This window comes from Canis lupus, chromosome 11 (genome assembly GCF_048164855.1).
Source record: "Canis lupus baileyi chromosome 11, mCanLup2.hap1, whole genome shotgun sequence".
Lineage (NCBI taxonomy): Eukaryota > Metazoa > Chordata > Mammalia > Carnivora > Canidae > Canis > Canis lupus.
In genome coordinates this window covers 26,552,119-26,574,673 of record NC_132848.1, presented here as the reverse complement: position 1 = coordinate 26,574,673, position 22,555 = coordinate 26,552,119, and the positions used below count along the sequence as shown (strand labels likewise).

The 22,555-nt window shown below is 49.4% G+C and overlaps 1 protein-coding gene across 2 annotated transcripts in view; it reads left to right on the top strand.

Moving 5' to 3' along the window:
- The window catches only part of ZC3H7B (zinc finger CCCH-type containing 7B), a 62,871-nt gene that overhangs the window by 6,000 nt on the left and 34,316 nt on the right, over nucleotides 1-22,555 (top strand). The window contains exons 2-4 of one of the 2 annotated variants that reach the window (XM_072843785.1): nucleotides 18,909-18,967; nucleotides 22,179-22,212; nucleotides 22,338-22,535. In XM_072843785.1, coding sequence (XP_072699886.1) covers nucleotides 18,915-18,967; nucleotides 22,179-22,212; nucleotides 22,338-22,535 — 285 coding nt within the window. In that variant the 5' untranslated portion in view covers nucleotides 18,909-18,914. Of the gene's footprint in view, nucleotides 1-18,908; nucleotides 18,968-20,609; nucleotides 20,666-22,178; nucleotides 22,213-22,337; nucleotides 22,536-22,555 lie in introns of those variants that run through there. The other variant, XM_072843786.1, reaches the window with a different exon arrangement.

Sequence of the window (22,555 nt, the reverse complement as noted above, 5' to 3'; positions counted from 1 at the left end):
CGCTTACCTACCTTCTGTGTTCCCGTGGCTGGTTCCTTCTTGTTTTTCTTAAATTCTGCCTCGCCGAAGGGCCATCACTCCCACCACATTTCCCATTTCAGTTTGTTCGTAACTCTCCTCTGTAGCTTTACTTGTCTTGTGCATTTAACATTGGCCTGTTTATTTGTCTTCCCACGCCTGGACCACATGTTTCACGAGGTCAGGGACTTTATTAACCTCTTTCCCCCAGCATCTCACAGAGCTCCTGGTGCATAGAGGTGTTCTGTAGTTGTTTGTTGAATAGATGCATAATAGTAGCAGGGTGGTCCAGAACAGCCCTTGCCAAAAAAGAGTGGCCTAGATAGATAGAAACTGCAAGAAAATTGGTGTTGACTGATCAAAAAGCACTTACAGGGTAATTTTGTAAGTTGCCAGGAGCTCTCTAACAGTGCGGGTTCAGGAGAAATACAAATGTCTGATCTCCTCTCGGATATGGGGGTGAGGACACACTGTAAATCTGCAAAATAGTCTTGCAAGGCAGGTATCATTAGCTCCATCTTTGACAAAACCAAAGCTCAGAGAGATGCCCTCAAAGCTAGTGGGAGGCTGTGCTGGGATTGGAACTGGGTCTGGTGGACTCTTCAGCTCGGGGCTCTTTGCACTGTCCCTACCTGCCTGTCTTCAGGCAGTGAAGCAGGCTGGGCAGTCCGTGATATGCTTTTGGTGCCCAGGCGGTATGACCACAAGGATTTCTGAGCGCCCGTGCACAGGGGGCAGTAACTTCTCAATTGCTCAAAAGAACAAGCACTCCACCAGTGGACTCTGGATGATTTCTTATATCATTATTATTATATAATTATACCTGCCCATAATTCCCAAGGCTTTTGCAATAAGTTCTGTTACTTTTCTGTTAAAGAAAAGTTTACTGTTTAAATGTCTTACTTTATAGCTGGTGAGTTATGATGGCGAATTTGGAGCCCCAGCCCTTGGAGATAGAGTTGTGAGTTTGAACCATTCCTGTGCAGTTTGACCCCAAGGAGTCATGAGTGGAAGACAAGAAAGTAAAAGCCCTTTGTAAAAAAAAAAAAAAAAAAAAAGCCCTTTGTAACCAGAGCAGCAGGCAGGAAGGTTATGCTCTGCTGCTGACTCTTAGTTTGGCTTATAGAGGGACCGTGGGGCGGCCTAAGGGAAGTTTCCTGAACTTTGGTTTCTGTTCAAGGTAGTTAAAAGAAAACAAACTGCAAGTTGCTAAGGCCTGTGGGCGGTCCGTTTCTCATGTTCATTCCTTGACAGGTGGTTTCTGGTGCAGCCTGAGGTTGCTGGTGCCGCTAACTTGCTTCCTCAGCAGCTGGGTAGCTGTGGGCAGGTCACAGATTCTCCAACACTCACTTCTTTTTAAGACTTTGGTGTTTTTTTTTTTTTTTTTTTTTTTTTTGAGGTGCCTGGGTGGCTCAGCTGGTTAAGTGTCTGCCTTCAGTTCAGGTCGTGATCTTAGGGTCCTAGAATAGAGTCCCTGCATTAGGCTCTCTGCTCAGTGGGGAATCTACTTCTCTTTCTCCCTCTGCTCCCCCCTGACCTGTGCTCCCTCTCTCTTTCTCAAATAAAATCTTTAATTTAATTTATTTATTTGACAGAGAGAGCACAAGTAGGGGGAGTGGGAGAGGGAGAAACAGACATCCCACTGAGCAGGGAGCCTGACGCTGGCCTCAATCCCAGGACCCTGGAATCGTGACCTGACCTGAGCCAAAGGCAGACATTTCACCAACTGAGCCGCCCAGGCACCCCTAAATAAAATCTTAAAAAAAGAAAAAGCAGACTTTATTTTTTTCAAGCCTAGCTTTTCCATAGAAAGTAGGGATAATAGCACCTACCTTTGAGATTATTGTAGGGATAAACATGATTCCTTAGGACAGGGCTCCTAAATCGTCTCTGCACTGCAGACCTGTCGGGTGGCTTGGGGCAGCCCATGAACACCTTCTCAGAATACTGTTTTATTTATTTATTTATTTATTTATTTATTTATTTATTTATTTATTTGAGAGAGAGCATTTTATTTATTTATTTGAGAGAGCATGCTCACACAAGCTGGGGGAGGGGCAGAGGGAGAAACAGACTCCCGCTGAATGCAGAGCCCCATATAGGGCTCTATCCCAGAACCCTAAGATCATGACCTGAGCTGAAATCAAGAGATGGATGCTTAACCGACTGAGAGTGCCCCAGAATACTGTTTTAAAATGTATAAAAGTAAGATACATGGGATTGCAAAGGAAAACACTTCTCTCAAACTGTAGCTGGGCTACAGTTTTATCAGTGCACTTTTATCAGTGCACTGTAAAACAAGATCTGGCAGTGAGTCTAATATAAGCACCAGGGATCCCTGGGTGGCGCAGCGGTTTGGCGCCTGCCTTTGGCCCAGGGCACGATCCTGGAGACCCGGGATCGAATCCCACGTCGGGCTCCCGGTGCATGGAGCCTGCTTCTCCCTTTGCCTGTGTCTCTGCCTCATTCTCTCTCTCTCTCTGTGACTATCACAAATAAATAAAAATTAAAAAAAAAATAATATAAGCACCATAATTTTGAAGTTGTGATGAGCGTGAACAATATTTTGTTGTGCCTGCAGTAGCTGAAATGTGACAGGGAAAGAGCTGTAATTTCTAGCACAACACTACTACGGTGTATTGCCTGCGTTCATAATTGAAGGGAATGCTAAATACCAGGTAGGGGTTAGTGAAAACAACTTGTACATGTTTTCCCATCCAAGTTCATGGACCCCTGAATTCTCTCCGTGGGCCCCAGGCTCAAAACCCCTGCCATAAAAGGTGCATGACACCCAACACGTAATCTCCAGAAATGAACCAAGACCCCTTGACCTCCTTGGTGCAGAGGATCCTTAGGTGGACAGACAGGGTGCAGAAAACCTGTGGGTAAGGGATGAATGCTGACCTAGAATTCTGACTAGTGAGGTTGAAGACAGTGAAACTGAACCTTTGCTGGTCTCTGAGTAAGCTGTTGGAGAGCCTGGTGAGTCAGGAGGAGTGCCAGGCGTCTTTGGAGATGACGTAACCTCAGGTAGTGCAGTGTGGGGCAAGTCTGCAGTCTGTACTGACTGCTCCTCTTCTATGAAACCTGGGGTAGGTAAAGGCCAGGCATGTGGAGTGTGGGATGAGGCTGGGGGTAGCCTGTGGGGATGGGGGAGGAGCATCTTCGAGTTGGAAGATGAGAGTGTGTGGTGGGCTCCAGAACCCAACTGGCAGGGTTCAAGTCCCCACTCTGTCACAACTTGTGTGACCCTTGGAGATAAGTTCACCTTATACCTTGGTCTCCTCATCTGTAGAATGGGGATGATAATAGTACTTTCTTATGGGGTGTGGTGAAAATTAAGTATTATATTTGTTTGTTATTTTTTAAAAGATTTATTTATTTATTTGAGAGGAGAGAGTGTGGGGAAGGGCAGAAGCAGAGAGAAAAAAATTTTTTTTAAGATTTTATCTATTTTTTCATGAGAGACACACAGAGAGAGAGAGAGAGAGAGAGAGAAACAGAGACACAGGTAGAGGGAGAAGCAGGCTCCATGTAGGGAGCCTGACGTGGGAATTGATCCTGGGTCTCCAGGATCTGCCCTGGGCTGAAGGCAGTGCTAAACCGCTGAGCCACCGGGGCTGCCCAAGAGAGAAATTTTAGCAGACAACTCGCTGACCTCGGAGCCCAGTGCAGGGCTCAATATCATAACCCTGAGATCATGATCTGAGCTGAAACCAAGAGTCAGATGCTTAACTGACCACAGCACCCAGGGGCCTAGAGAATTAAGTATTATATTTAAAACTCTTTGAGCAATATCTAGTAGGAGAAAAAAGCTTAATAAAGGACTGAAATTGGGGCACCTGGGTGTTTCAGACAGTTCAGCATCTGCCTTTGGCTCAGGTCATGATCTTGGGGTCCTGGGATTGAGGCCCCGCATGGGGCCCCCCTGCGCAGCAGGGAGCCTGCTTCTCCCTCTGCTCGTACTCTCATTCTGTCTCTCAAATAAATAAATAAGATCTTAAAAAAAAATGAAAAAGGATTGAAATCAGCATCTTCCCTGTTATTCTAGGGTTGGTGAGATTCCACTTACTCAGTATAGATTCTGGAGCACTGCTTCCGTGTGCTGCCCAGAGATGAATCAGATGTGGCTTCTGCCTTCAGGGAGTTCATAGTTTAGGGAGAGATGGGGACATAAGCATCCACTGCCAGTGAACTAGGGTAAGTGCGTTGGTTGTGAGCTTGGGTTACTGCCTTAGGGTGGTGGTTGGGGAAACAGTCTTCCTGGTAGAGGAGCCATGTAGGCTAAGCCTGAAGGAAGCACCAGGCCCTAGCCAGGGTGGGAAGGAAGGAGGGGTTGTAAAGGTTATTGCAGACCAAGTGGGCAGCTTGGGTCTGACATTGTTGGGGAGACTAACCTTCCAGGCCGGCCATGGTGCTGGAGGGGAGGCCAGCTACTCCCTGCAGTGCTCTGTGCTCAGGATGAGCAGCTTGGCCTTTGTCCTTCTGGTAGTGGGCGTCATGAAGGTTGTATTTGTTTTTCAACTTTCTATTCACAGGAAGTAGCAAAAATAGTACAAAGAGTTCCCTTCACCCAGCTTCCCCTGATGATGGTATATGGTAGTTGTACATTATTGAAACCAGAAAATTGGCACTGGTACATTACGAAACTTCAGAGCTTATTAGGTTTTCACCTTTAAAAAAAAAAAAAAACACCCCCAAACAACTGCATTCATCTGTATGTGCGCAGGTGCACACCAGGAAGGGTTTTGAGCAGGGGAGTGACATTGACATATGTGTTGGACAAATATCCTTGACCGTCAAACAGCAGCAGATTGGAGGGGGCTTGTTGGAGGCTGTTGGCAGGAGATGCTGCAGGCCTGAGAGCTGTGGTCATGAGGTGGTGGGAGGAGCTGCAGAGTGGAGAACTGTTTTAGAGGTAAAGGTGGAAGGAATGGGGGACTGAGAAAAGGATAGCAGTTGGAGCCGTGACTGGAGTTTGGGAGAAAAGGAGGAGGAGTAGAAGCAAGGGAGATGAAGTCTGGAATGTGGTAAATCGGAGGAGCAACACAACTGGGATGGGCACCAGGGAGGACTTTCTGGACACGGAGGCATCTGAGCTGGGTCTTAACAGATGAATAGGAGTTGGCATGTGTGGGGAGAGGGCATCCAGGTAGAGGGCTCAGGATTTGGAAAAGCATGGAGGTTCTAAGCAGCCTGAGTGTTGGACATCCAGATAGTGCTGTCCAGAGGGCAAAAGACATGAATCTGAAATATTGGGGAGGGGGCGAACTTGGCAGGAGGAATAGATTTGTGAGTCATCGACATGACTCATAAGATCATGAAATGCAAGAGCTCATCTGGGGAGAGCATGCAGAGTGAGGAGAACAGGAGCACTGTCCGTTAAATGGAAGCTCGGACGCATTGGTCTTGAGACCTGGGCAGAGGAAGAGGAGCCCCTAACGGAACAGGACCCATCAGAGAGACGTGAGAAGGACCTGGCAGTTGCAGCCAAGAGTCCCCAAAAAGGCGAGTAAAAACTGCCCCTCTACTGGACTCAACAACCAGGAGATCCCTGGGATGGGGATGACCTTTGGTGGAGTGGGAGGGGGGTTGCTGAGTTTTGGGGCGTGGAGTAGGAGGTGAGGATGTAGAGACAGTATAGACTACTGTTTCACAACATGTGACCAAGAAAGGGAGAGGTTGTGCATTATCCAGAAGGGGATTCAGGATCAGGGGAAGAAATTATTTGTGGATGGGGGAAGACTTGAGCATGATGACAGGTTGAGGGGTCCTGGGGCTGGATCTGACTGCTTAATGGGAAACAGATGGTGATCTGTATGGGCCCTGGGGCCAGGCTGCTGGGATTTGAATCCCAGCTCTACCATGTACCAGCGGTATGACCTTGGGCAAGTCACTTAGCTTCTCTGTGCCTCTCTTTTCTCCTCTACAAAGTGAGAATGATAGGCTATCTCACAGGGTGTGCTAGAAAGCATTATGTATAAAGAGATCATGACATGCCAAGAAAAAAAATAGAGATTATGCTAGCCTCTGGCAAGTAGCTAATGTTATTACTTGATTATTTCAGTGTCCATTTTTCTCACTTATTTATTCAACACTCATTCGTTTTTAAGATTTTATTTATTCATGAGAGACAGAGAGAGAGACAGAGGCATAGACAGGATAAGCAGGCTCCCATGCAAGGAGCCTGATATGGAACTCGATCCCGGGACTCTAGGATCATGCCCTGAGCTGAAGGCAGACGCTCAACCACTGAGCCACCCAGGCATCCCTATTCATTCTTTTTTTTTTTTTAAGAAATATTTATTTATATGAGAGAGACAGAGATAGCAAGAGAGAACATGAGTGGGGATGAGAGGGAGAAGCAGGCCTCCCTGCTGAGTAGGGATCTCGATGTGGGACTCAATCCCAGGACCCTGGGATCATGACCTGAGCCGAAGGCAGACGCTTAACTGACTGAGCCACCAGGTACCCCAACACTCATTGATACTTATCTATGTAATAGGTTGAATGGGTTGATATTCATTGGTCCATTTCTTTTACTACCATTTATGGAGCACTTGCTCTACACCAAGCACAGGGCCAGGCATTGAGATTTTGAAGAGGCTGGTACAGTCCCTGCCTGGTCTGATGAAGATCTGAATATCTGAAATTCTGTCATCATCAAACTGTTCTCCAAATTGGGGAGGAGGGGGTGAAGAAAAATTGTGTTTCCGTCATGGTTTTCAGGTCAATGATTTGGTCTTTCTCTTGGGAAGAACAGTTCATAGACATTTGGGCAGACCTGGAACATTGGGTTTGAAACCAGGCTACTGGTTCCCACTTGGCCTCTGCCCTATGGGGTTGACCTCAAGTCAGTCATCTCATTTTGTATTTCAGATTACAAGGCTGATACTTGCTCTCTGCAAAAAATCCAAATCACACTAAGGCACATAAAGTGGAAAGTGTTCTGTGTCCTGTTGCCCCTTGACAGATCCCAGTCCCCAGAGAGAACCAGTTAAATTTGGAGAATATCTTTCAAACTTCTTGATATAAACACACATTGCACACAGATGTCATCGCACAGCACAAGAGTGTTCAGGAATCGGCTGCTTTTTTTCTTCCCGGACTGTGTATGGTGGCACCTCCATCACAAAGCCATATAATAGATGCCAATAGCTGCCTGTGTTCCACGGTGGGGTGTACTGTAACTTAATGGAGTAATTCTCTACTGATGAACGTTAAAGTTCCCTCGAATTTTTCACTTAAAAAAAATATTTTTTTTTAATTTACTTATTCATGAGAGACACACAGAGAGAGGCAAAGTCCTAGGCAGAGGGAGAAGCAGGCTTCATGCGGGACTCAATCCTGGATCCCGGGATCACGCCCTGAGCAGAAGGCAGACGCTCCACCGCTGAGCCACCCAGGCATCCCATGAGTTTTACACTCTTAAAAAAAAAAAAAAAAACAGGGCAGCCCCGGTGGCCCAGCGGTTTAGCGCCGCCTTCAGCTCAGGGCCTGGTCCTGGAGACCCAGGTTCAAGTCCCACGTTGGGCTCCCTGCGTGGAGCCTACTTCTCCCTCTGCCTGCGTCTCTCATGAATAAATAAATAAAATCTTAAAAACAAAACATCCTGTGCAACTGAGCGCTCGCACAAGGATTTTGGTAGATTAAATTCTTGGAACTGAAGTTTCTGGGTTCAAAGGAAAGGGCGCTTTATCACGTAGAAAGCCTTTTGGCTGCAAGTAACAATTCCTACCTCAAAACAGGAGTTTATTAGACTCTCATGTGATAAATGAAGCGGAGCAGCGGCAGGATCAGCTGTTACTGGGTCACACAGGCCATCCAATAACTTTGAGCTCTTTCCGCTCCGCCCGTCCCCAGCGCAGGCGTCTCCCCACTACTCGCCTTCCGCCCCCTTTTAAGGGTGAAGAAAACCATTCCCAGAAGCCCCTTGGCTGACTTCCTCTCCTTTCTCATTGGTCAGGATGATGCCACGTGCCCTTGCCTCAGCCAATCACCTGCAAGTAAAATGACCACTGTGATGGGCTGAGGCTCGTGCAGGTTCACCTGAGTGACTTCGAAGGGAACAGGCTCGGGGCTGTGCTGGGGAGGACGGAGGCCAACCGGCTACCTTGCTCCTTGCGGGAGATGTTGCTGCGCGGCTTCACAGAGACGCTGCCAGTTCACTCTCTCCGGGAACTTGCAGCGTTGGAGAGTGCTCGTTCCTCCACCTGCATCAGCTGGGCTCTCTTCTCACTGTAGTGTCAGGGGTGAAAAGTGTGACGTCTTGTTTATTGTGCGGTTCTTGTGTCAGTGTGTTCGACTGTCTTTTTTTTTTTTTTTAAGATTTTATTTATTCATGAAAGACACACACAGAGAGAGAGAAGCAGAGGGAGAAGCAGGCTCCGTGCAGGGACCCCGATGCGGCATTCGATCCCGGGACTCCAGGATTGCACCCTGGGCCGAAGGCAGGCGCTAAACCGCTGAGCCACCCAGGGATCCCCTGACTGTCTTTTCTTCATGATTCATAGTTCCTCTGGATTTCCTGTTTATGTTCTTTGCCCTTCTTCTTAAGTAATAATACTGATCATAAAATAGGTTGACATTAAATGTTTACTCGGGGCCTGGCATTTCACTGAATCTTCACAACAACCCTGTAAAGAAGGTATTAGTATCTCTGGGGCATCTGGGTGGCGCAGTCCACTAGCGTGGGATTCTCGATTTCAGCTGGGGTGATGACCTCGGGGTGGCGGGATTGAGTCCAGGGTTGGGAGCCCCACTCAGTGGGGAGTCTGCTTCTCCCTGTTCCTCTGCTTCGTACCTGCGCCCCCCCCCCCATGCTCGTGCTCACTCCCACACTGTATCAAATAAATAAATAAAATCTTTAAAAAGAAGAAGAAGGAGGTATTAGTATCCCTGTTTGAGAGATAAGGGAAGTGAAACACTGAGAAGTCAAGCAACTTGTATACAGTTAATAAGGAACAAGGCTTGGATTTGAACTCATGTGTGAACCTGGGTATGTGGTCACATACTGTGCTGACATGGTAAGGGAATTGTTTCCTGATGGTTCCTTAATTAATGGTGATTTCTGGGAAGAGCCATTTGAGGTAAGTCCAGCTTGAGATTCCCAAATTGTAACAACATGGACGTAGAGGAGGGGAGAGGGGACTGCCCTGCCTGGCACTGAGATCCTGGGTGAAACTTGGGCCTGTTTTCTCCTTGGACTTCTTTTGTTTGACCTACATGCTTTTTGCTCTTCCACCAAGTGCCCTGATCAAGCATGTGCCCACCAAGTGCCCTGATCAAGCAAGCCCCTACCCTCACCCTCAAGGAACTCCTCTCCCTCTTCAGCTGAGAACAAATGCTCTTTTAACCACTATCTCAGTCTGTTGGGGGTGCTATAACAATATAGCATAGACTGAGTGGCTTAAACAACAGAAGTTTGTTTTCTCATAGTTCAGGAAGCTCGAAGGCCCAGATAAGGTGCTGGCAGATTCAGATTCAGTTTCTGATGGGAACCCTCTTCCTGGCTTGCAGATGGCTGCCTTCTCCTTGTGGCCTCATCTGACCTTTCCTCCCTGTGTGGGCAGGGAGAGAGAGGAAGAGCTCTCTGGTGTCTCTGCTAATAAAAGCACTAACCCTATGATACCAGGGCCCCATCCTAAGACCTCATTTAACCTTAATTACTTCTTAGAGGTCCTATTTCATATTGGGGCTTAGGGCTTCAACATATGACTTTGGTGGGACACAAACATTCAGTGTATAAATTCTCCCCCTTGTCCCCGCAAATTCATGAACAGCCCCCAAATCTTAGATCCTTCTGCATCAACTCTAAAGTCCCAAGACTCATCTAAGTATCTAAATCAGGGCTGGGTGAGACTGGAGGCAGATTCATCCAGAGTAAACTCCTCACCAGCTGCGAACCTGTGAAACCAGACAGGTTATGTGCTCCCCAAAAGCAATGGTGGGACAGGCATAGGATAGACATTCCCATTCCAAAAGGGATCAGTCGGAAAGAAGAAAGAAGCAACGGGCTCAAGCAAGTCTAAGACCCAATGGGGCAAATTCCATTTGATATAAAGGCTTGAGAATCATCTTATCATCTTCTTCTTTTTTTTTTTTGAGAATCATCTTCTCAAGATGATTTTGGCTTCCTGGTCCATGGGGATGCAGCATACCCCCCACAGCTCTGAAAAGGAATCAGTGGCCCCACCAAGGCAGCTCTGATGATCTGTGATTCAGGATCAGACTTCCCTTGAAGGATAAAACATGTTCGCCTCCAAGTAACTCTATGGTCTGGTGCTGTAGAATTCGAGAAGTCCAGCAGCTTTCCTGCAGTTCGTCATCCAGTTTTCTCTGTCCCCTTTGGTTCTAACTGGCAGTGTTTCTGCTGGTATAATCCCATCTCTATTTCTGATTTCTGCTGATAGCTGATTCAATATGTGGTTCATACCCATACTCCTCTCCTTATCAAATGGTTGTTCAGCCACATCCTGTATTCTCTTCAGGACACGCTTTCTCATTTTTTTGCAATACAGAATGGCTGAGAGTTTCCCAGTTCTTGAAGTTTTGTTTAACAGTTCCTTCTTCAATTCATCTCTTTTCTCTCAAATTTTATTATAAGTGGTAAGGAGGACTCATGCCACACCTTCCATACTTTGCTTAGAAATCTCCTCTGCTTAGGGGCCCTGGTAGGGGCTCAGTGGGTTTTTGGCTCAGATCATGATCTCAGGGTCATGGGATCGAGTCCTGCATCAAGCCATGTAGCAGGCTCCGTGCTCAACATGGAGGCTGTCTCTCTCTCCCTCTCTCCCTCCCTCCCTCTCCTTTGCCCCTCCCCCAACTTGGGCTTGCTCTGTCTCTCTCTTAAGTAAATAAATAAAACCTTTAAAAAAACTCCTCTGCTAAATAACCATTTTCATCTCTCTCTTTTTTTAAAGATGTATTTATTTATTTATTTATTTATTTATTTATTTATTTATTATAGACATAGAGAGAGAGAGAGAGGCAGAGACACAGGAGGAGGGAGAAGCAGGCTCCATGCCAGGAGCCCGACGCGGGACTCGATCCCAGGACTCCAGGATCATGCCCTGGGCCAAAGGCAGGCGCTAAACCACTGAGCCACACAGGGATCCCCCCCATTTTAATCTCTTGCAAATTCTACTTCTCACAAGAAAATGGAACACAATTAATTAATTAAAATTTAAAAGTTTATCTATAATCTCTACATCCAGCATGTGGCTTGAACTCACAACCCTAAGATCAAGAGTTGGGTGCTCGGGGCATCTGGATGGCACAGTCAGTTGGATATCTGACTCTTGGTTTCAGCCCAAGTCATGATCTCAGGGTTGAGGGCTCTAGTCCTGCATCAGGCTCTGTGCTCAGCACAGTCTGCTTGAGACTCTCTCTCTCTCTGAAATAAATAAATAAATCTAAAAAAAAAAGTCACAAGCTCTATTGACTGAGCCAGCCAGGTGCCCCACTAGAACATAATTTAGCCAAGTTCCTTTTTTTTTTTTTAACATTTTATTTATTTATTCATGAGAGAGACATAGAGAGAGAGAGAGAGGCAGAGACATAGGCAGAGGGAGAAGCAGGCTCCATGCAGGGAGCCTGATGTGGGATTCAATCCTGGGTCTCCAGGATCATGCCCTGGGCTGAAGGCGGCGCCAAACCGCAAGGCCACCTGGGCTGCCCAATTTAGCCAGGTTCTATGCCACATTATGACAAGGATGACCTTTCTTCCGGTTTCCAATAAACTGTTTGTCATTTCCATCTGAGGCCCCATAGGAACTGCCTTTAACATCCTTGTCTCTGCCAGCCATCCCTTCATGGCAATCAAGGGTTTTTCTAGCTGCACCTCAGAGCTCGCTCATCTCCAGCCATCACACAGTTCCAAAGCCACCTCCATAGGTTCAGGTATTTGCTATAGTAGCACCCCACCTCTTAGTACCAAAATCTCTACTAGTCTACTCAGGCTGCACAAACAAAATGCAGGATCAGAGAGCCCTACCCTTATGACCTCATTTAACTGTAATTACTTCTTAGAGCCCCATCTCCAAGTAAGTCCTACTGGGGGTAGGGCTTCAACATATACGCTAATGGGAGAAACACACATTCAGTTCCTAACAACTGCTTATAAAAATATTCTTCCCAGAGGAAGGACATTGGGAAGGAGCAAGGGGTGTCAGCATTAGGTGCTTGCTGGGGCTGGGGGCTCTTGGTCTCTTGGCAAAATGTTAATGAGGTTGTCCGATGCCCATCTCCCCAGGCCCTTTGAACCCAGGCTCCAGGATCACCGTGTGGCCTTGGACAACTTTCCTAACCTCGTGGAGCACTATTTTCCTGCCTGATGGTGTTGTAGTGAAACTTAATCACATTTATTTAATGATGACTCATTTTCATGCAGGACAAAGCCAGACACAGAGCTGCTTTTTTGTTGAAAACCTCCTGGGATTTCTCATCTTTTAGGGTGAAGCCACAGTCCTTGCCCCACCAATGAAACCTCATATATGCCCTTCCCTGCTAATCTCTCTGAGCTTCCTGTTCTTCATTCTCCCCACTGCCCACTCTGTTCCAACCACACTGGCCTCCTTGCTCTTCCTCAGATATACCAAATCAGTGTCCACCTCAGGACCTTTGCACTCACCGTTCCTTCTGCCCAAACACTTTTCCCCACATGGCTTGCTCCTTTCCGTCATTTCGATCTCTGTTCAAATGTCAAAAAGGCCTTCTCTGGGTCCCCTATATAATTATAGCACCCTGTCGCTCTATCACTTTATTTTTTCCTTCTCTATGGGAATCCTTTCTGTGTGCCATTATGCATTTATTTGTTGTATCTCTCCTCCACCAGAACAGACACTCTGAAAGAGGAGAGATTTTGTCACCTTTGTTAATTGCTAAATCCCCAGGGTCTACCTAGAATGTTTAAAGAATCCCTTAAGGGCTTGATGCACAGGTGGCTGGCTGGCTGGCCCCATTGAAGCTCCTTTTTCTTCATGTTGTAACTGTGTCCTTGCAGCCTGCTTTCTCTGCTAGAGTGTGAGCCCTTCGACGGCAGGGGTTTTGTCTGTGTTGTGGCTGAGGCCCCTGCACCCAGAGCAGGACTTGGTACAGTGGAAGAGCCACTCACATTTAGTGACAGATTTGAAGGCGTGATTGCGCACATCCCCCAGCTCACACAGGGTCACCGTCTGGCAGCCGCTCTGGTTTTCTTTTCTTTTCCAGGTATTGTGCTTTGTACTTTGTCTGTCCTTCCATCCGGGCATCTGGCACTTGGCAGGTGCTCTGTAGCTCATTTTCTGGGATGGACATGGCCAGGCAAAGCCAGATATAGTACCAGACTACACAGCTGTTCGGGTTGTCTATGCCCCTCCTGTCGTTAGCAGGGACCCCTGGAGCTGCCAGCAGAAGGCCCTTCAATCAGGGGGAGGTAAGCCCAGTGTCTGATGACAGAAGGCACCTAGGAAATGTGGGTTTCCTTCCCCCGCTACCACCTGACCTGGCTTTCTCCTAGTTGTGGGCCAGGCCTACTGGCTTTCCAGGGCTATCTCTGCCCTTGGCCAGAGGAGACTATTCACCAATATGTTGCAGGAGTCAGAAAATTTTCCCAAAGGAGGGGGGCATGGTGGTTTTCTTTGCACCCTGGGCCCCATTAAGACTTGGGCCTCCAGGGCAGCCTGGGTGGCTCAGCGGTTTAGCACCGCCTTCAGCCCAGGGCGTGATCCTGGAGACCCAGGATCAAGTCCCACCTCAGGCTCCCTATATGGAGCCTGCTTGTGTTTCTGCCTCTCTCTGTGTCTCTCATGAATAAATAAATGAAATCTTAAAAAAAAAAAAAAAAAAAAAAAAAAAAAAAAAGACTTGGGCCTCCAGCTTGGTGTTACTTTGTATTACTGTGAATTTTATTTTTTTATTTTTTTTTAAATATATTTTTTTATTTATTTATGATAGTCATACAGAGAGAGAGAGAGGCAGAGACACAGGCAGAGGGAGAAGCAGGCTCCATGCACCGGGAGCCCGACGTGGGATTCGATCCTGGGTCTCCAGGATCGCGCCCTGGGCCAAAGGCAGGCGCCAAACCGCTGCGCCACCCAGGGATCCCAGTGTGAATTTTAACAGTGGTTATATTCTCAATGGATACGGGGTGTCTGAAGGCCTGAGGCATGTGCATCTCTGCTGGGCATCCCTTGTTCATCATGGCTCCTCTCACATATGGTGGCACTCTTTTTTTTTTTTTTTTTTAAGATTTTATTTATTTATTCATGAGAGACAGAGACACAGGCAGAGGGAGAAGCCGGCTCCATGCAGGGAGCCTGATATGGGACTTGATCCCGGGACTCCAGGATCACGCCCTGGGCCGAAGGCAGGCACTAAACCGCTGAGCGACCCAGGGATCCCTGGTGGCACTTTTTCTTTAAAAACCCCTAGGGAGGGCCCAGCCCCTTGGGGCAGCCCTACCAGCCTCTACCAGCCTGGCAGCATTGCTTATGAGATGAAATCTGTTTGCCAGGGTGCCCTGGCCTAGGGCCTTCACACTCAAAGAGAATGACTCTAGAGTGGTCGACCATAGACCCTAGAACAGGAAATTAGAAGAAGCATGATGTTTTACACAGAAATCTTCCCTCAAATGGCCCTGCAAACACATCTGCCTTTTCTGGGCCATGAGTATTCATGAACACCAAGCACAAACTGTCTTGTGCCTTTGAGGAAGAGCAGCAGAATTTTTACTGATGTACAGTCAGTTGTTCCAGGCTTGGCCCTCATGTGCTGCCTGAGCCTCACTCTCCTCGTCTTTCAAATGTGGGTCCCAGAGCACCGCAGCCCCAGGGTCATCAATCAGGATCAGATAAAATGTGGGAGATGACAGAGATTTCATAAATACAGTTTGAATGCAGACTTCTAGAAGGCCCTCCCTCCCTGACCCCAATGAGCCAGCTCCTATTCACCCATCAAAGCCTAATTCAAATGTGGACCTCTTTGTTTCCCAAATGTTTCCACTTTGGTTGTGCCTCATCCCAGCCTTTGTTTGCCATGGATGTCTGGTTTGGGGTGAAGGTGCTGGGATATTCTTTCCATGTCTCGAAGTAGGTTAGAAGAGCTGAGTGGGGGGTGGGCACCCTGGCCTTCTCCCCTATATATGATAGGCATATAGGAAATATTGAATTGAATGCCCGACATAGGAGTTCTGATCCGAAAGCCACTATTTGTTAAGTGTCTGCAATATCCCAGGCCCTAAAATGAGTGCCTTCTCTGTATTCATCCTGTCAGTAGGTGCTGTCTGTAATCGCCACTGTACAAAGCAGGAGACTGCAAATCAGGGAGGCAGAGGAGCCTGCTCTGGGATTTGAACCCATCACCATAGTGCATGCACACAGCAGGCTGCTGCTTTGGGATATCGGTGGTCAGAGAGGAGGATTCACGCCAGGCTGTGTGAGGAGCCTTCTTCATACTGCCTGGGGCAGGGAGTGTTTTTTCCCTGGTTTTGGATTCAGTCTTAGGAATTAATCTCTTGGGATGATATGGGCAATGCTTGTTTCTATTAAGTCTGCTCAGACCGCAGGGCTGAGAGGAGACTGGAAAACACTGCTTTCTGATTGCTGTGCTTTTCTGAGAGCTACAGGCTGTGCTGGGCTTCAGGAGGGTCATAAGCCAGCTGCTCCCGGACGGCGTGAGCTCATGTGGGGAGACGTGATCAGCCGAAATTCAAGAGAGTCATTAAGAGGCTCTAGGTGGGGGAGGGCAGGGTCTGATTTGTGGGTTCGAGAACCCTCCCCCAGTGATGGTCTCAGGGAGGTGGGGGGCAGTGAGGAGGCTGGTCCACTTGTCTGGGGGCAGGAAACACCCCAGGTGATGAGGAGGGATGGGGGCTGGATTTTGACCCAGGTCAAAGGGACAGGACTTGGTGGTCATGGCCCTGCACTGCTGGTTGTCTAGGCCTTTTGGGGGCCGTTCCCTTTCACAGGTCATCTGACCATTCTGGACCATACTACATGGTGATAAGTGCACCCCTGTCTCCCCTACCAGGGAAGCTTCTCTTGTAGGGTAGGACTGGGCCGGTGGCTCCCTAGGCTCCCACGAAATAGAATGAATGAACATATGATGGTCCTATTGAAGGGAGAGGGGGAGACTGTGGAGGAGTCAAGCTTCGAAGGAGGGATGGAATTTCCTTTGTAGGATGGCTGCCTAGGTGGAAGGAGCTGTGGAGTGAAAGCCAGGAGGCAGGAACACCACTACAGCCTGTTCTGGCTGGAGGCCCAGAGTAGCTTGTGCGTGTGAGGGTGATGAGCCCTGGTTTCCCAAACAGGGAAGCCGAGGGCAGAGAGACCAACCGAAAGGTGTGCTTGGCAAGGTCCAGGCAGCCCAGGCCATCACCGCCTGCCTCCTGCAGGAGAACAGGGTCATATTGTGTCCATCCCAGGAAACACTTGCAGTTTTTTGCCAGAAGGAGGAGCAGCGTTGGATGACATGTGTTCCCATGGTGGCCGGACTATTGCCCTATTCCACATGCACTCCATGTGCTGTCTCCTGAATTCTCACGACAGCCAGCAGGGTGGGGGCTGCCATCAGCCCCATTTTCCCCATCAGGAGACTGAGGCCCAAAGTCACCCAGCAAGTGTAAATGCTGGTGTTCACACCCAGGTCCATGTGAGTCCAGAGCCCTGACCCAAGTCCCTGGCAGGACAAGCAGATGTGTAATGGGCACATGGCGATGGCCCTGGCCCTGCCCAGTATGAGGATCTGGTGTGAAGAACACTGTTCTGGGAGTCTGAAGATTCCGTGTGGCTTTGCCCCTCCCTGGGAAGGACACACGGGAAGAAGGAGATTCGAGGAACTGAGCTCCCTGATCCCACACTCTTTTTTTTTTTTTTAAGATTTTATTTATTTATTCATGAGAGACACAGAGAAAGAGAGAGAGGCAGAGACACAGGCAGAGAGAGAAGCAGGCTCCATGCAGGGAGCACGACGTGGGACTTGATACTGGGACTCCAGAATCATGCCCTGGGCCAAAGGCAGGCACTCCACCACTGAGCCACCCAGGGATCCCCCTGATCCCACACTCTTATCTCTAGAGCCTCACAGCCACCCTTCCAGGCAGGCCTTGTCAGCTGTAACAAGCTACACAGAGGAGGGAAAGTGAGGCATAGAGAAGGGAGATGGCTGGCCCTGGCCATATGGTGTCTCATAGCTCTTAGTGTGGCCAAGGATGTGGCGTTTGGTCTGACAGGACTGTTTGCCTATGCTCTGGGCGAGTGACCTCGGGATAGAAGCTTCATACTTTGTGCCTCACTGTTCTCATCTGTAAAATGGGCTAGTGACTCCTACCCCTTTTATAAGACAGGATTGTGAGAATGTGGTTGATGCAGATGGAAGGGAGTTTTGCAAGGTGTTAATCTGACATGCTTACTCCCTCCCCAAAGTAGCCGGGTGTTTCTCACACCTTTTTATATCTTGGTACCACCGCTTGTGTCTGTGTACCAGCCCTCTGCTGATGGAGCTCCACCTTCCTCGCATAGCCTGCAGTCCTCTCTCCATAATCTCTCAGTGGGAGAGAGAGTGAGGGCCACGCTGTGGGGTAGAGCGTGGAAGGGGCCTATGAGGGGCCTGGACAGAAAGTGCTGGCCTGAGGCCAGGCAGCCCCAGCCCCCTTCCCGCTAGGTGGTGGGAGCCCCAGGCTCAGGTTCTGACCCAGGGGAAGGCCCATACCTCTCCTGGGCTGCCACTGGGTGGGATGAGCTGCCCCCCAGCAGGCCTTCCAGTCCATACATGGTTCCGTGGAAGCCAGGAAGGCTGTCTGGATGGGTCTAGAAGCTCCTGGGCCCTGGAGGGCTTGCCCTAAAGGTACCTGAGCCCCTAGCTGCTCTGTCTGAGCCTCCCATCTCCTTTTTTTTATTTTTTTTTTTTAAGATTTTATTTATTCAGTCATAGACACACAGAGAGAGAGGCAGAGACACAGGCAGAGGGAGAAGCAGGCTCCACACAGGGAGCCCGATGTGGGACTCGATCTCGGGTCTCCAGGATCACACCCCAGGCTGCAGGCGGCACCAAACTGCTGCGCCACGGGGCTGCCCGGCCTCCCATCTCCTTAAACAGTGTTCACTCCCTGCCTCTCTCAAGCAGGTCTCCTGCATGTGTTCAGTACCATCACTTGCTGTGCAACATCAGGCCAGTCCTCAGCCTTGCTGGGCTTGTCTTCCTGGTCCAGAACCTGAGGAATTCCCTCCATCTTGGCAAAATGGGGCACACACCATGCTGCTTGGCTTGGTCTGGGCCAGGCCGGCTCCGGGTGTTTGTGGACTGTGCGGAGGGGCTGCTGGTGGTAAAAGAGGGTGGCCTGGGTTCAAATCCTGCCTCAGCTGCCTGCCTGCCGGCTCATGACTGGGGCTCCCTGAGCTCCTTTCCTCCTTGGTGAAATGGAGACAGAATGACACCTGCCTCGTCGCATTGTTGCAAGATTCAAAGAGATTCTTATAGGAAGTGCCCGAAGTGCCCTCCCCAGTGTGTGGTGCTACGTTGTAGCCATAATCAGCTGCATCATTTTGCATTTTCTGTATCTCTTCTCCTTGGACTGAGTTAGCTGGGAAAACAAGCTTTTCTCTTGGAACTTGGGGTGTCTGGCGCGGTACTGCCACCCAAGCCATGTGTGAGAACAGGCAGGTGGCCTCCAGGCAGCCCCCTGCCCACCAAACCCACCACACAAAACCAGGGTCCAGCAGCACTGCGAGGAGGGCAGGAGGTGCGTGGCTGGGTTCAGATGGCCTTTGTCGGCCATGAGACCGGTCACTGTCCTCAGTGTCATCTGTGAAACGGGCTGCGTGTGGGGATGAGAGAGACTACGCCATGGGGTGGGCACTGTGACCAGCCAGTGGCCCCTGCTGACTAATTGATAAACTGCTCTCTCCCCCCAGAGACTGATGGAGAGACAGAGACGGAAGGCGGACATCGAGAAGGGGCTGCAGTTCATTCAGTGAGTGTGGGGCAGGCTGGGCAGGCTGGGGCCTCTGACGACACTGCCCAAGGCCCGCACAGGCCTCCCCAGCTCCCCCTTTTCTTCCTGCTAAGCCTCTGCTGCCCAGGCTGCCTTGTGTGCTGGGGAGCGAGGAGGTGGGACATGCTAGGAAGGGGCTGGAGGGACCAGGGGGTAGATCGGTGACCCCCCTCCAACCAGGCACACACATTCCCTGACCCTGGCCACCCTTCTGTCCTGCTCAGTGTACCATTTTACCCTCACCCTACACATACGGAGGCACACATCCTGTTAATTCTCCTGCTTACCTGTGTACATCCCAGGCTCTGTGCTGGGCTCTTCACATCCATTAATCCTCACAACAGCCCAGGGAGGTAGGTGGTCTTAGTTCCATTTTGCTGAGGCTCAGAGAGGTTAAAAAACTTGTTTATGGTCACACAGCTTTATTTTTTATTTTTTAAAGATTTATTTATTTATTCATGAGAGAGAGACAGAGAGAGAGAGAGAGGCAGAGACACAGGCAGAGGGAGAAGCAGGCTCCATGCCAGGAGCCCGATGCGGGACTCGATCCCAGGACTCCAGTATCACGCCCTGGGCCAAAGGCAGGCGCCAAACCGCTGAGCCACCCAGGGATCCCCTCTGGTCACACGGCTTTAAAGTAATAGGATTTTTTTTTTTAGATATTTATTTATTTGAAGGATTTTTACTTTATTTATTCATGAGACACACAGAGATTTTATTTATTCATGAGAGACACACAGAGAGAGGCAGAGACACAGGCAGAGGGAGAAGCAGGCTCCCGGTGGGGATCCTGATGTAGGTCTCGATCCCAGGACCACAACCTGAGCCAAAGGCAGATGATCAACCACTGAGCCACCCAGCTGCCCCTAAAATAATAGGATTCTAACCCAGGTCTGGCTGGCCTGTAACCCACATTTCTTTCCATTATTTGAGCTCCCCCCTCCAGTCTCCACATGCCATGTTTGGAGGGTTTTATCCCATTTTTCCCCTTCACACACAAAGTATTTTTACTAACTTTTTTCTTTTATTTCTCTTAAATAGATCCCAGAGGCACATTTATCATGACACTAATGAGTTAGCTGCAGGGTCCCTCACTTGAGTGGGTCCTTTCCGAAGCCATGGAAGGTTCCTCGGGCAATTCTTTGTTTCTAATTTTGTGTATTTTTTTTTCTTAAATGGGAATCCCCACACAACTAGGATTTACATCTCTCTACCCTCAGATAAGCTCCCCAATTTTGTTTTCTCACAGAGACCTGTAAAACACAACCTGCCTCTTCTCCACAGCCTGGGCCCTTTGTCACACACACGGTATCTACGATGCTCTGATGGAGCTTGTGTCGACAGTCACACACTATCCTTCCCTCCGCTTGCATCATGGTCACTCTGTCTTGCTTAGGCCACTGGGAGAGCTGTGGCCCACTATTCTCTCCTCTCTGGGCGGGTTTCCTTCCATTTGAGGGTACTGCTCAAATTTTATGCAGGGGACAATCTGATTAACAGAGTGAACCTTGCAAATATGGTCTTTCTTTCTTCCTTTTTTTTTTTTTTTTTTAAGATTTTATTTGCTTATTCATGAGAGATACAGAGAGGCAGAGACATAGGCAGAGGGAGAAGCAGGCTTCCTAGAGGGAGCCGGATGTGGGACTCGATCCCAGGACCCCAGGATCATGACCTGAGGTAAAGGCAGATGTTCAAGCACTGAACCATTCAGGTGCCCCAAATACTGTCTTTCAACAGAATTGTGTCTTCAAGTCACTGATTTCTGTGGAGCTGGACCTTTGAGTCCTGCATCCTGGTTCCCCCACTTCCTGGGTGCTCTCCACACCTGCGAGATGAGATAGGCCCCTTCCCTCATGGAGTCATTGTGCTTGGGGTAAATGGTAGCTCGGTGTTCTCCTTTCCGTCTCCAGAGGGGAGTTCCCAGAAGGTTTAGCAATAGGACAGCCTCCTGGGAACCCATATGTTTGTCTCCTAAGGGATGGCTTTACAAGATAACACAGTAGGACATGCTTCTTTTATGATTAACTGTCCTTTCACATATATAGACTTTGTGTGCTAAGCATTTATTAGGCACCTCTGGGCACCAAGCACTATAACAGGGCCATAAAGCAGTTTGCACAGGTGGGGTGGTGCTGGCTTGTGTGGAGCCTTAAACATCAGGATGAAGTGACCTTGAGGTAAATAGGGAGCTGGTGCTGGAGGTGGAAGGCCAGGTAGGAAGGTAGCAATGGGGCCTGACTAGGTGGTAGAGGGAGCAGTGATGGGCCCCGGTCCTGACAGTGGAGAGTCAAGTGAGAGATCAAGATGGGAGCCCAACTGTCACAATCAGGGACACCTCCTCCCACACACACAGGGGACCTCGGCATCTCCTCTCACCATTTCTCACTCACTGGTTCAGTCTGGTCTTTCTTGCCCAGGTGTTGACAGCAGCTCCGGGCAACAGAAGGAGTCCCAGCCTTGCACCTGGCCCTGGCTCTAACACTGACCTACTGTGTGATCTTGAGCAAGTCACTGCCCTGTCGGAGCGTGTGTTTTCCCCTCTGTGCCATGAAGGACTGGGAGACTACCCTTCGGGCTTAGCCATTTAGCGTGACAGATGTGCCTCCATTCTCCTGGGCTGTCATTTTCTTCTGCACTGAGCTGGATTTCATTGGCCCCAAGTGGAGGAGAGGATGCCCACAGCCCCATCTGCTTTGTTGGGGCTGGCATGAAGGGTCAGGCTCTGAGAGTTACCTGGCATTGGCTGGGGGCATGCATGTTCTGCAGGAAGGGATGGGAGACCTGAGATTGACTCTTGTGCTACCTGGAGCCTGCATTTGCAGGTTTTGGTCCATCGAGGTGTGGTCATTCTCAGAGAACTGATTTCTTAGGATGAGGACAGCTGGCTGGAGCTGGAGCTGGCCTGTTCTGTCTCAGCATCTGAACCGGAAAAGCCTGGCCATGGCTCTGGGGCAAACACAAGGCCTTCCTCCAACCCCCTTCCATCAGAAATGGAAGATGAACATGGTGTTGGTTTAGGGAGAAAAAACTGCCGTCCCCTTTCTAATCTGTGAGGTGACATCTGAGATCCGAGCTAGAGGAGTCCGCTCCTGGCATGATCTGTGGCCTTTGGCTCAGGCTACTGGGGCTTCCATGAGTCTGAGATGCCAGGGCTCACCCAGACTTTGTGTCCCTCTCCTTTTCCTGCTAGGTCGACACTACCCCTAAAGCAAGAAGAATATGAGGTGAGTGTCAGCTGCTGGGCTGGGGGAAGGTGAAGGGCAGGGATGTCCAGGAGAGGGGGCGAGGTGTCTAAGCCTTGGGCTGCATGGAGACCCCTGAGCCCCCTCTGCCCCCTGCCCCCTGGCAGGCCTTTCTGCTCAAGCTGGTACAGAACCTGTTTGCTGAGGGCAATGACCTGTTTCGGGAGAAGGACTATAAGCAGGCCCTGGTGCAGTACATGGAGGGGCTGAACGTGGCCGACTACGCCGCCTCCGATCAGGTGGCTCTACCCCAGGAGCTGCTGTGCAAGCTGCATGTCAACCGGGCCGCCTGCTACTTCACCATGGTGAGCCTGTCGCCTGCCCT